This window comes from Rhododendron vialii, chromosome 1a, assembly GCF_030253575.1.
Source record: "Rhododendron vialii isolate Sample 1 chromosome 1a, ASM3025357v1".
Lineage (NCBI taxonomy): Eukaryota > Viridiplantae > Streptophyta > Magnoliopsida > Ericales > Ericaceae > Rhododendron > Rhododendron vialii.
Genome location: NC_080557.1, coordinates 4,374,821 through 4,389,291, shown reverse-complemented (window position 1 = coordinate 4,389,291; position 14,471 = coordinate 4,374,821). Strand labels below are relative to the sequence as shown.

At 37.6% G+C, this 14,471-nt stretch overlaps 1 protein-coding gene and 1 long non-coding RNA gene across 2 annotated transcripts; one reads left to right on the top strand and one right to left on the bottom strand.

The window, feature by feature from the left end:
* Positions 1 to 4,268: 4,268 nt before the first annotated feature.
* LOC131326598 (G-type lectin S-receptor-like serine/threonine-protein kinase At4g03230) lies at positions 4,269 to 5,782 on the bottom strand. Its single transcript, XM_058359433.1, has 5 exons — positions 5,746 to 5,782; positions 5,481 to 5,644; positions 5,280 to 5,386; positions 4,598 to 4,748; positions 4,269 to 4,508 (listed from the first exon to the last, which is right to left on the bottom strand). The coding sequence occupies exons 1-5, from the start codon at positions 5,780 to 5,782 to the stop codon at positions 4,269 to 4,271; spliced, it is 699 nt and encodes a 232-aa protein (XP_058215416.1).
* A 5,021-nt stretch (positions 5,783 to 10,803) lies between these two features.
* Positions 10,804 to 14,471, top strand: LOC131298836 (uncharacterized). Its single transcript, XR_009190546.1, has 4 exons — positions 10,804 to 11,079; positions 13,287 to 13,411; positions 13,661 to 13,932; positions 13,964 to 14,471. It is a non-coding gene; the product is annotated as an uncharacterized LOC131298836 (long non-coding RNA).

Sequence of the window (14,471 nt, the reverse complement as noted above, 5' to 3'; positions counted from 1 at the left end):
GGAGTACCTTTTTATGATTAAATTTTAAACTAAACTATATATGTATATTTTATTTAATATGTATATTTCTATTTATTTTTTATGCTAAATAATATATAAAAAATTAAAAATTAAAAAATAATCAGCCAAAAAATTCGGTCAACGCCGACGAATTCTAAATTTTCATCGCTAGAAGCCAACCTTTGTCGACGAATTTTTTTTACTCGCTAAATAGCTCCCCTATGACGACGAATTTTGAATTCTTCGCTAAAAAGCTGCCCTATGACGACGAATTTGGGATTTTCTCGCCAAAAATTTGCATTTGACGACGAAATTATTTTTGTCGCCAAAAACTAAGCCTTCGACAACAAAATTTTTTTTCCTAGCCAATAGCCCTCCTTTGGCGACGAAAATAAATTTCGTCGCTAATTTTCGTCGCTGAAGACCAACTTTGTTGTAGTGTAAATGTTGCTTGTCAACACATGCATGATCCCAGGCATAGTCATTTCATTGCTGTCAAAAGAATCCTTCGGTATATCTCAAAGGCAGTATACATCAAGGCTTGTACTTTGTTCCTGGTCCTTTACATTTAACAACATATATAGATGCAGATTGGGCTGGCGATCACACAGATAGAAGATCTACTACTGGTTTCTGTGTATATTTGGGACCTAATCTGATATCATGGAGTGCCAAGAAGCAACCAACAGTTGCACATTCCTCAACTGAAGCAGATTACCGAGCTCTTGCTCAAACTGTAGCAGATGTGACATGGCTCCATCAATTACATGTTGATTTGGGTATTTCTCCAGCCTTACCTCATGTTGTATGGGGTGACAATCAATCAACAATTGCTTTGGCCTCCAACCCCATCTTTCATGCAAGGACTAAGCACGTGGAAGTCGACTATCATTTTATAAGGGAAAAGGTTCTCAACAAGCAGATCTCTGTTCAGTATGTGGGTACTCAACCACAAACTGCTGATATTTTTACCAAGGCCCTTTCTGTTGATCAATTTCAAACTTTGAAGACCAAACTCATAGTCTTTGACACTCCCATGAGTTTGCGAGGGGCTGTTAGCAAAAGTCATTAATCACTGTTTAATCTTTGTTTAGTTAATATAACAGTGTTAGTTGGTTAAACGTGAGGTTAGTGAGTTAGTGGATGGTTAGTTTTGCTGAGCTGGAGTGTGTTAGTGGAGGTAGTGGAGCTTGACTCCTCTGAGTTGTAAATCAGTTAGGAATGATGGTATGAGGTATATATACCTCTGATTGAGTCTGTTTTGGGACATCGTGATGTAAAGAGAAAATCAGAAAAATAGATTTTCTAGGGTTCTTGAGTTCTTGATTTTCTGAATGAAACACTCTTGATTCTCTTTCAATTCTGTAAAATTCTATAATGTAAACATGAAGAGTGATGTTGGGAGGCGTGTTAAAAAAGAAGAACGTGCAATAAGAACAATCATAAAATAAGTTTGAACTATAGATATTTTCTCTACGGACAAACGATAACTTCTCAAATTTTTATTAATCAAATAATAAACAACTTCTTAGTCCTAAGGCTTATATCCTTTTTTGTAATGATGTCTAAAATAAAATAAAATAAAATAAAGCTAAAAATCCAAGTCTTGGAGAATAAAAAAAGAAAAAAAGGGAAATAGAATTTTTGATAAACGTGCCTGTGTTGACAACTTTTGGTCTTCGTAGTCAATAACGACTCCTTCAAAACTTCCATTTGTTTTCAGTTGAAGTCAAAGCTAAGTCCTCTAAAAGCTACCCAAATTCAGATTTGAGATCTTCAGAATTTCATTTTTTTTAGCTTTTCAGAATTTGTATAAAATGTAAAAATTTGTTATCTAGAAGTTTTGATAAACGCTCAAAGTTGATTCTAACAAATTAAAATCTCAAAATCTGCAAAAATAATTTCTTGCATACACGCACAAGTCGTGGTAGGTGTGGTTTGGAAAATTTAGGTAGAATACCAAGAATTTTCGTTAGTCTTTTACTCATTTGACCCGTTCATTTTTCATAAATTGCCCCAAAGAACCTAATTAAATGTTACCTCCCCGTCCCATGCCGAATGACAATTTCATCATTTTAGACCTCTCAAAAAGTTAACTACGATTTTGTTAACTTACATGGAAACCTTTTACATATGATATTGATCTTAATTTGATAGAACACAATTACTTCTATCAAACAAACTTTTCAAAATTATATGTTTTATTCCCATATAATTTTATTCCCACAACTTTCTTCGACAGACGATTTGTTTTATTCCCACGCACGGACAAAAACAAAGAGAGGGGTTGCCGTGATATCTTCTTGGGATCACGCACGAAGAACAGAACGAAGAGCAGGGGCTGCGAGGTTTTTTTTTGTTCCGAATATATTGTTTAGTTTCTTCCGAATTTTTCTTTTCTTCAAGTTATTTAAAGTCTTGTTGAACTACTCGCATTTTGGTAATTCGTTTTAATTTCTGTTCTTTACAAAAGTTGTTAGTTGGTTCCTGTTTAACTTAGATCTTTTATTTATTTATTTTTATCTCGCGTTTTAAAAGCATGATTAATTCTAGGGTTTCTTTTCTTTTATTTTTAATAATGAGTGAGTAGTTTTTCTGAGATTTGGTCGCTGGGTAAGGCGCGCCGCAACCCATTTAGGATTCGTCTCGCAATTTTCTGCACATTAATTTAATTAAATAATTTAGTTGGTGAAAACTACGTCCATTGGACGAATCCGAGGCATTGCCTGGGCTCATTTGAGCAGGAACAGGGGACCAAAACTTGTTTGCTGCTGTGTACGGGACCGGCAACCTTAGGATTCGCATCCTTCGGAGTTTCCAATTCTCCCTAAATTTAACCATTTTTTTAGAACTTTGAAAAGCGAGTGGATTCTGATTGGGTAGCGAGCGCCGGATTCCCTACGACCGTGCCTCTCTTTTTAATCATTTGAGCAAGTTATCTGTTAGTATTAGTTAATTAATAAACTAAAAGACAGGGGTGGCTACCTAAGAGCTAATTTTAATTCTACAACCCGAGATTTCACAGCACACACTTCACCGTCTTTAGTGGATTCGACTCCAGTCTTACCGGGTATTGTGCTACGTCGGTCTCAGCCCTACGCTTGGGGCAACCCATTATTTTAGGTCTAGAAAATCGTCAAGCATTTTTGGCGCCGTTGCCGGGGACGGTTACGTGTGTTAAGAATTCGGGTAGTTATTTTTTATTTATTTTCTTTTTAGTTCTTTATTTTTTTCAAATTGTTGAAAAAAAATGGCCGATTTTGCAAAGTGCTATGGAGGTTATACAAAACAATTTGATTGTTCAGTATCACTTCCTATATTTTATGGTTTGGCCTCAGAAAATCCTTTTTCGCATATTGGTAACCTTGAGAAAGCTTTTGCTAGCGATGAAGTGGCTCTTTTACATGTATTCCCAAAATCTTTGCGTGGTCGTGCTCAAAGTTGGTTTATTTTTTTGAGTCCAGGATTGACATGGAGTGAGATTGTCATACAGTTTTTCAAAACTTTCAATCCCTCGTATGAGACTCATATGCTTTTACAAGAACTATCAGATTTCTCTCAACAAGATGATGAGTCTTTATCACAGTGTTGGGAGCGATTTAAATTTATCGTATTCTCTTGGTCGAGTTATAATTGTGAGCTTGGCAGTCTTCTAGTTATCTTTTGCCGTAGTTTAAATCCTAAACCATGCCAGGTGGATTTTAGGTCCACTGACGAATTTCTAGATAAAAACGCTGAAGAGGCTTGGGATTACCTAGATGACTTAACCCAAAAGCTCCAATTTTGTGAGTTGACTGAAAATTCTGAGGATACCAATTCTGATGGGAGGGAAAAAGAGGAAAAATAGCCGCTTCCTGAGGATACCAATTTTGAGGTGAGGGTAAAAGAGGAAATAGAGCCGCTTCACGAGGATATCAATTCTGATGCGAGAGAAAAAGAGAAAATAGAGTCCTTTGTCATTAGTGAAGGCTATATGCCTTTTGAAGAGTCATTGCCAATAGTTACACTGAATAATCAAGTGCTCCCAGCTCTAGATTGTGCCACCCCTTCTATTGAGTCTCCACTTTCACAAGAGTTTTTAAATGTGAAGCATACTGATTTTCTTAGTGTTGATGAATTTAATTTAGTTTATCATCCATATTTTGTGGACTTTGTCACTTACTCTAGTCATGACCAAAAAGGAGAATTAACCTTCATCAGGCTACCATTTGGGTAATGGATACATCACCAACTAACCAAATTTCTTGTTGAGATGTAGACTCTTGAACTTAAACTTTATCTTCATCTCTTCTCGTAGAAAAAGCAGGCCTTTTGGGGGTGTTCATGGCGGCAGTTTCAATGTTCAGCATCGACGAGAGTTCCAACATGGAGGGTCTATCCACTGGATTTTCTTGGACACATAGCAAAGCTATTTGCATGCATCTCACTAATTTACAGGATGAATTTGTATCGTCGAGCGATGGATCCATGAACCCCATGCCTTTCCCACATTTCCACAAATCATATGCCTGAAGTATTTCGATGCAGTGCATCTTTAGAGTTCACCGGAAGGAAATCAATTTGCAATATTCATGTCACAATTTTCAGAATTACTTACATAGTCTAGGAGGTTTAAGTCTTCATGAAGGTCATGTAAACAATTATTCTGGTTTCCGCTAATGATTTGTAGAAGAAGAACTTGGAACCTATAAATATCTGATTTGATGGAGTATATGCCACGTTTTACATATTTGGGAGGTACATAACCACTGCAATGTTACATAAGTGAATAATAACAAATAACTAGATGAGTAATATTTGAGACTAGAACACATTAGGTAGTGCATATTGTAAGAAAGAAGGCACTTACTACATTCCAACAATCCGGCCAGTGCTAGCTTCAAATTCATTTTTTTGAAAAATTCTAGCCATACCAAAATCCGCAATCTTCGGCTTTATCTCCTTAATTGTCTAACAAAATGTTGCTCGCTTTCAAATCCCTGTGAATTAATGTCAATCTTGAGTACTCTTGGAGGTACAAGAGCCCCTGAGTAACCCCTTCAATGATTTGAACTCGTTTTTCCCAATCTAAAAGTAATCCCCTGATTGGATCTAAGCGTACGCGACACCTCATGTTAAAACCATGCTCAATTATAGTTCATGATTACTCTTTTAGAAGCATTAAAGATGGCTAACTATAGACATAATGATCCAGGCTTTTGTTTGGCATGTATTCAAAGATCAACATTTGTTCTTCTTTTTTGGTGCAAAATCCCAAAACTCTTACAAAATTTACATACTACAGTTTAGCAGTAAGCATGACCTTATTCTTGAACTCTTCAAATCCTTGTGTAGAAGTCCTTGAAAGTCTTTTTACTGCTATTTCTTGTCCATAATGTAATACGCCCTACAGGCAAAGTAGACACCGCTAACCGGTTATTTCACCTGATTATGTGCTTAGGTTTGTTTTCTCTCATTTATTCAAAGCCAAATAATATTACCTTGTAAACAGGTCCATATCCATCCTCTCCAAGCTTATTTTCGAATGAAAAATTATTGGTAGCTTCTACAAGGTCAGTGAGAGTAAACGCTAGCAAATTAGGATCATTTGCATTTCTAGCAGATGCCAATAAAGATTGCAATTCTTTTTCTTCACCCATCCATTCTGTAAGCAATGAAAAAAATATGTGGAAGGTCGAAGAAAGACGTTAAAAGGGTGAAGGGAAATAATTTATGCACATAGTTTTCACAGCTGGAAGAACTTACCTTTGTTTCTGGGTGCTCTTTTATGCAGATACCACATCGCAGAATTTAGTTACAAGGGTAATTGTGGCTGCGGTTGGAAGCGAGATTACTAGTAACAAAAAGTGTCTCTTGTTTCTGGGTCTTTCTCATCTTTTTGTGCTATGAAATTGTGCATTAGAGAGAAATGTGCGAAGACAATCTAGCAGTAGACAAGAGAAAAAGAACACTCATATCCATTCCAACGGGAAAACACAATGATCATATATTGCCCAAATTAGTTTCAACAATACTTAGAGGCTTTCGGGGATAATCCTCTTGACGACAATTGTGTTCCCTATTTCATCTAGTTTTTATTTTATTTTTGATAAATCAGGGTGTTTGGCAGTGGCAGATGCACATCCATCTCTGGGTGTGCAGTTGTGAATAAGAAATAACTCAATACTTTGTCAATTCAACGGAATTCCAAATTGTGAACAAAATTCAGTTCTGTGTCACGGTAGATTGTGCATCTCTAAAGAATGTGAAACCAAAGAGAATAAGCCCAATTGTCACGGTTGGCTACATGATATCGTTTTAAAGTTTTACCTACCTAAGAAAGGACCCAATTTGTTGAATTTCGACTCGATTTTGGAGTTCGCAGCCTCCACGGTCCAAACCAAGGTCTTGGTGGTCCGGACCAGTGCTAGTTATGCGTTTCTGGAGCAATTTGTTATTTTGGCCCGCGGTCTGGTCCGGACCAGTTCGTCCGGACAAACCTCGGCACCTTCGGGCGTCCGGATCCCGTCTTGACTTCGTTCGGAAGAACTTCGGCCGATTGTTCCAGATTTGATTGTCGCTTTCTGATTTTTTGGCCGAAGTTCCAGATTTGATTGTCGCTTTCTAATTTTTTGGTCCGAACCACTGTACATTTGGTCCGAACCAGCGGGCACGCGGAACAATGCATTTGACTTTGTTTTTTTAGGGTTTTTTAAGGGCTTCAAAGCCCAATATGGTTAGGACTTGTTAGGCAACTTGTCCTTGGGTATAAATACACTTGTTATGTCTCTTTATTGGTGTGTGAGAGCAAATATTAGGCATTTGATTAGGGTTTGAGAGAGTTGCCTCCTTGTTTTGGCTTTTGGTAGAAGGGTTTTTGCAAAACTTCTTCTTTGTAGCTCTTTGAGCATTCGTATTTGATTAGTGAAGCCATCGATCGATTGCCTGTGGACTAGGCTTACATCCCAAAGTAAGACCGAATCACGTATATCTGTGTGTCTCTCTCTCCTTCTTGTTTGATTTTACTCTCCTTCTCTCACGTTTGGTTTGATTAGTTTGGTTTGCTTCACACATCTATTTTTCTTCGATTCAATATTCATAATCACTGTCTATTTGTTCGGCTTCCGCACAGCACAATTGTCATCATTGGGGACTTACCATACTTTGTAACCCAGAAGCCCTTTCTCCCTCGCGTAAGAAACCTTAGTTCTGATAGCTTCCGTGTCATCATAACCGATCCAAACCGAACCAGTAATGCAGTAATTGGTGACATAAGTGGAGTTATACCCTATTTTTTCTCCACAACATTTCATATATGACTTGATGAACCTGTAGGACTTCGAGCCATCAAGCGTAACGGCGGGTCCTCGTCCAGGCGATCCAATCTCATTGGCTGTCGGGTTCACCAGCGTCCACGCGTACCCATGGTATGCTAACCCCAAAACCATCTTGTCAGCTGGTAGTCCTCTACTTATCCATTCCTTAATTCCAAAATCAGTACTTATATTACTTGAGGGGTCATACAAAGTAGAATGAGCACCTGTGAAATTTGCTGCGGTAGACAAGTGATAGTCATACGATACGATATGTACCCAATCAAGGTTCTTTCGAATCGACTCCATCGGATAACTTCTGGTGGATTTTGAAGGCAAATAATGACCAGCCATTGTCAAAACAAGCGGTGATCGGGTGGAGTCCTTCGATTCCCTATTTATCGCAGTTCTCCAATCATCAAAGAGAATTCCCATATCTTTCATATTGTTGGTGCTCATGTCCGGTTTGACACCATATAGATCCAGGCCATGAAACCCGTAAAGCTTAGCTGTTCATATCGATGATTCAATGAAACTACTTCTGTGAGAGGATTGGGTAGCCATTGAAAAGAAGGTTGAGAGAAGTTTGAATCTCCAGCCAAGATGGACAGAAGTGTTATAATTGATGGGTTCTTTCGTCGAACCATATCGGTGAAGGTGGAAATATATGGTTCATCAGAGGGTGAGATTGGGAGCTCATAATTAGAAGTGTTGATATGTACAAAAGCCCATGTCAAGTGAGTGAACAGAGTCAAGTCTATATCGGGACTAGGAATTGGCTACCGGAATACCAGTAACCTGCTTTGATCCAGGTCTGGGCCTCTGATGAAGAACTTGTTAATGAAGGAAGAAAGAGGAGGAGGGAAATGATGGTGAACAACACTTGAAGATGGCTAGAGACTAGAGTTCATGTGTTCATTAATGAACCTTGGAACTATATGTAGCTGCCATCCTGAGGACTTGGCATTTTCTTTTACATGTTACTTCCTCTGACCCAAAAAAAAAATAGTCCAAGGAAAAAAGTCGTGCCGATCCATTAGTACTATTACTCCATATTTTGAGAGAATTTCCGTGCAATCCTACAGCGTATGTATAATGTGTACGTGGTTTAAGACTTTTCCATAATTTTATAGGCTGAGAATGGGGACCAAGAATATTATTGAGTTCGCCGGCCAACTTTCTCTCTCTCTCTCTCTCTCTCTCTCTCTCTCAAGAATATGATTTAGGTTTCCAACTCTCTCTCTCTCTCTCTGAAGAATATTAGTACTATTGTGGTTTCCAACTCTCTCTCTCTCAAGTGGTTTCCAACTCTATCACAGCTTTTTTATTTCGGCAATGGACATCTCAAATTTATAGAAATTTAGATTATATCTGAGCGTTCGTGTCAAGATGAACGGCCGGATCAGCTACACTACAACGTTTCCCATTCCCTCTTTTCCACATCTTTCATACATGATTAGTTGTCCAAATGAATCTCAAAAAAAAAAAAAAAATTCATTCGTCCATCGCTCTTTCTACAATTGTGGACCTAAGAGACATGCACCAATTGGGGGGGGCAACTATTAAAATTGCGAGAATAAAGATTGAGAACAAAGCTATTGATTGATGATATTTAAGAGCACCGTACCCTTTGAACTATTGTGTGAAACTCACCTTAGTGTGGAAGTTAAGCTATTCAAGAGCACCTGAATAGTTTGTATTTTGTATTATTGAGATTCATTTGAGCTGAGATCGAAGCTATTGAGCGATGACATTTAAGTGCTCTTGAATAGCTTAACTTCCACACTTTGTCACAGTTTCACACAATACTTCAAATCTGGTTTCCCTTTCTCATTGGGTTTAAACCCAAAATGGGGCGGTGAGAGGGGACGAATCATCTGAAAATATGTCAAACTTTATCCCCGAGGAATTCCTTCCATCAATTGATTCTGCTTAAGATTATTCACTAGTTGTTTGAGGGAATATTTCCCCTGCGAGCATGTTCCAAGAGAGGTTCAACCAATAGAGCTCATTCAAGTACTTCAGTAAGTGCCCAGCAAAAGGTGGTTTTGATCTGTACAAAAAAAGAAATTGAATTTGTCCTCAAAAAAAAAAAAATTTGATCTGTACAAAAAAAGAAATTGAATTTGTCCTTCCAAATCCAACTGTCAAAGTTGATTTTCGATAAATCAAATCGAAAATGAGGAATTTCAACCATTTTAATCGCTGATCCTTTCCTTTGATTACTGTATCTGGTCAAAGAATCATGACAAAAATTTCCAGAGTAAACATCATTGCAGATGGCTAGCTAGCTCATGTGTTCTTAAAACTTCGATGAACGATATGTAGCAGCTCGAGCACTGAAATTTTTCTCTTATTTTCTTTAGGCATGGTGTTTATCATGCAAACTGTTTGTGAGGAAATGCAACTTAAATGGAGCAATGCTTATGCCAGAGCCAATTCATCCACTAGGAAATTGAAGCAGCACGAGTTCTATTTCTAACAATATGCACAAGGGAATAGGAGTAATTATATTTATTCAAATCTATACTACTTTTAAATGTATGAAGGTGTTTTCTACTTTTTGCTTTCCCAAAATACCCCAAGCACATGCAATTAATTCCCATCCCATCTTATGCCTCTTCTCAACGAACGCAATACAAAAACAAAAAAACCCTTCATGCTAAAATAATGGAAAACCCACGAAACAAAAGTTATGAAATGTCTCAAAGCCGGTGATGCAGGGAGGCGTGTCGAAATAGAAGAACGCGCAACAAGGACAATCACGAATAAGTTTGAACTAGAGATACTCTCTCTACGAACAAACAAATAAGAGAAAACTTCTCAAAATTTCATTAATAATTCATAAAACAACTCCTTTGCCTTGAGGCTTACATCTCAATTTATAGTGGAGCATTACTAAAATACTAAAAAGGAAATAAAATCAATATTAATTCTTAGGGAACAAGAAACTAGCAAAAATAGGAAAACTAATTATTCAAGATACTTAATTACCTAATTCGAAGATTCCTAACAAGATATCAAATATCCTAGTTTCCTAATAAAATAATATTCCAAATATAACAAACTAATATTAGGAAGCAATCCTACTTCTTGTAAAACAAGAAAAGATAAAATAAGAAACTGAATCAACCTAAATTAAGAAACTAAATTATTCTATGTTAACACTCCTAAATTATAAGATTCCTAACAAAATACTAAAACTAAAGCTGTAAAATAAAATACTAATAAAATACTATTTTCCTAAATCCAATCTGCATTATCCGGCCGGATGAACAAACCAAAAAAACCGACAACCGTTCATTGTTTGTTTTTTGGGGGAAGCAACCATCAATATTTTCGAGTTCTCTCCCCCTCTCTCTCTCTCTCTCTCTCTTCAATATCAGAATTGGTCGGATTCGAGCGCGATTTTTGTGCCGTGTTTAGATCCCTGATTTATTTCGCTTCCTGGGTAAACATTTTGTTGATTCTTCTTGTGAATTTTTCCCTGGGTTCTTCCGTTGGGGTTTCGTTGAAACAGAAATTGGGTACTGCTACTCATGGTTATTTCAGTGGAATATGTGTTCTCTCCCGTTTCTAGATTACGAGCGTCTGTGTTTGAGAGTAATTTGAGAAGAGAAATTGGGATCTGGGATCCTTTGCAATGAAAATGGAATGGAGAAAAGCATTTTGTAACGAAATCGCCGGTAGGAAATATCAGTTTCCCGAAGGATCCCGAAGAGCGCACCAGGTTACCGAACCGGCACCAGTTTTCCGAGGGAGGCATCGGGTTTCCTTGCAAAATTCGGTATGTATATTACCTTTTAAAACCTTTCATCAATTTCTTGATTGAAACACTTGTAGAGAATAGATAAATTGCTTTGCTGATATCGCAAAATTCCATGTGCCTTTGTGAACACCCATAAACCCCCATTTCTACTTGCATTTCACACATTCAATGAAATGTTACATGGATAGTCCATCTTGCAACTTTCGGAACGATTAATTGATTTCATTAGTGGATCAATCGTTGGTTAATATCTCATCAACATATAGTGCATAATTTTGGTGTAGCAGACAACGCTTGGTAAATGGGTGATAAACTTTTTACATTACATAGTGGCACTACGTAGAGTCCCCATACGTATCCTCAACGTTTTATTGTATTTAAGTGGAAAAGTCATTTGTCCTGTCCTACACATGTTCATGTGTTTTCTTGGCATGCTTGGTATCCTTGGCATGGATATGGCGGCGACTAGGTGTGTGAGAGCTTCATAAACACGATTCCGGTTAGATATGCATACTGTTTCTTGTCATAGTGGAGTAGCAAAAATATAAATAAATAAAAGGCCTTGGTTTGGTAGATTTATATAGAGTTTTTTTTCTTTTTATCTCCTAAACTATACAACTTTTCTCTACTTTGTCCCTGAACTATCGATTTGGCGATTTTATCCCTTCAACTTTTACTCTGTTACCTATGTGATCCAATACATAACAGAAGTTAGAATTTGGATGGAAAAGAACCTCATGTGCCTCTTACATGCGATCCCCACCCAGGAGCCAAGGGAAAAATAGACAATTCAGGTAGACCGACATATTACCTCACCTGCTACATCATTTTTTCACCCCTCTCTCTCTCCATTACTTCTCAGTTCTCTCCTTCTCTCATCTGGTTGGATCATGAGTTAGGGTTTGATCTGGAGCAAAAATCAAAGGGAAGGCAAGGGTTTTCGCGCAAAATCTTCAGTTCACTGGGAAGGCAAGCATAGGAGTGCATTAGTTCGGGATGGATGAGTTAATCTGGAGCAAAAATCTGTTTTAGTGCAATTTAGGCTTATTTCAATGAACTTTTTGTGCACTTTCTGTGATTACATCATAAACTGGGATGTGATTGGAGTTCTTTCATGGGCTACAACCTTTTTGTTGGTGAGAAAGATTTTGTCCCAAATCAGTCTTTTGATTTCTGCAACAGAATTGTTTCCACAATCCATGCTTCGTAGCTGTAGGTCTCTCTGTGAATGTTCAAGATTGGAGGTGCCCTGTTTGTCCTATGGCTTCAAAATCATCCCCTTGGTAGGTATTTCACTTATGGTCGTTTGAAATTTATGTTTGGTTCCACGAAAAAATAGAAAGTTTTTTTTTTTTTATAAATATACGGGGCCTTTCAGATTAAGGCTTTTTTTAACACAGAAAATTTTCCTCCAATCTTTGCTTAAAGGTTTTTTTTTTTTTGAATTTCTTTTCCCCAGAGAGAGAAAGAGAGGGAGATTTGGGTTGCTTCACATTTGGAGGGATACATATGTGTAGTTGGTGATTGTGAGACATGGATTGTCTATTTTGCCTCTGGCTCCTGGGTTGGGATTGCACGTGAGAGGCACGTGGAAGGGGTGGGGGGGACGCGGGCGGGCGGGCGGTGTTTGTTGGGGCAGCAATGTGTGCCCCATTTGTGGGCCCACTCCGGTCTCGCTCCAATGATCGGAAGCGTTCATTTGTAGAGCTCGTCGAGTAGAACAACTATACAAAAAATCAACTTAATTGGAGTGTTTCGGATCCATTCTTTTCAAGATAAAAAGGTTCTGATCATGCACTTAATGATATCCAATTAAGCTGATTTTTGCATAGTTGTTCTACTCGACGAGCTCTACAAAGTGAACACTTTCGATCATCGGAGCGAGACCGGAGTGGGCCCACAAATGAGGCACAGCAGCGCGCTGCTGCCCCGCAGCAGCCCCCCGCTTCCGAGGCACATGAGGTTCTTTTCTGTCCAAATTCTGACTTCTATTATGTATTGGATCACATAGTTTACGGAGTAAAAGTTGAGGGGATGAAATCACCAAATTGATAGTTCAAGGACAAAGTAGAGAAAGATTGCATAGTTTAAGGGATAAAAAGAAAAAAAAACTCATTTATATATGGGATGATTATACTTATTTAAAGCCAAATCATTATCTCTCTCATTTTAAGAAATGATTTGCACCTTAAGTTCTTGACACATAGCTTTCTTTTTCATTGTAGATGTATATTCTCTTTGGTCATGTGTTGATACATGATAGCTAAGAAGTACGGACATTTCAAAGAAGGTAGCGTGTGGACATCCTATATGCGTTGGGCACCGACATTTCTTGGGCAGTTCAAAGGTGGTTATGTACGTTTCATGCATGTACATATAATTCTTGGCTTTTTATAAATATCTCAATCTTTATAATGATTTTTTTGGGTAGGCTTCCTCTCTTGTTCCTAGATACTTACTGATACGTAATTACCAAAGTTTGGAATTTGGCATGTCAGACTATAATAATGCAAAAGAACAATAAGATTCTGGGGGTTTTCAGAGAAGACCTATGCGAGCACCTTTTGATAATGTTGGCAGTTCTGGATGGTTATTGCAGGTTTTGCAGGGGAGCCTAAATGTCAAGGCAAATAGGAGCATAAATTCCATAATCTAATGTTGAAAAAGCCCGGCAGGTAAGAAGTTCTTTGATCAGATACATAGTGGAATACGCCGGCATTCTGACGATTTTTGCCATTACAGTTCAAGCAAGAAACCATGTATTAAGATTTAGAATTTCTCCAAGAGTGGTGGAAGCAATAGGTGTCTTTCTAAGACTCTATTTTCCCTACTTTTTATTTATACTTTTTCATGCCTTTTTGGATTTTGATGGTTGTTTGTAGACTTTTTTTTCCCTGATCAGTTATCATCACAATGAGTTAACTAACTACTTGAGCTATCAATGGTTGTGCATCTTCATGTGATTAGTCATCGTATTATTCTAAGATGGATCTGTACTAGAAATAGGAAAAAGGCATGAGGATAAAAGAGAGGAAGAAAGGAGATACATGATTCGAGACATTTGTGTAATGAGATTGTTAGAGATAGGAAGTTGTAGGCAAAGACAAATCAATGACGAGAAAAAAAGAGTAATTATTTGGCTCATTTTTTAGTTCCAATATTGGAATTGAAAAGAGAGACAGATAGATGAAGAAGAGTGAATAATTATTGGTGCTGATAAATTATGGGTTTGATTGTAAGATCTTGTTACTTGGACGATGTGTTTGTTGATGTATAAAGTACTCTCTTTGTAGAAAAAACGAAATGAACAACTCAAAATTTATGTTAATTACTAACGATTTAGAAGTTTTTTTCATTTGTTTGGAAATAAAAATATGGCTGAGCATTATGGTCATCATTGTGGCACTTTT

What these genes read in the sequence shown, in the direction of transcription:
- LOC131326598 (XM_058359433.1), bottom strand. Translation starts at nt 5,782, where the DNA reads ATGTGGTATCTGCATAAAAGAGCACCCAGAAACAAAG. An exon ending in ATGCTTACTGCTAAACTGTA is followed by an intron (nt 4,749 to 5,279) that starts GTATGTAAATTT and finishes GTAACATTGCAG; the next exon opens with TGGTTATGTACCTCCCAAAT. An exon ending in ACTTAAACCTCCTAGACTAT is followed by an intron (nt 4,509 to 4,597) that starts GTAAGTAATTCT and finishes GAAATACTTCAG; the next exon opens with GCATATGATTTGTGGAAATG.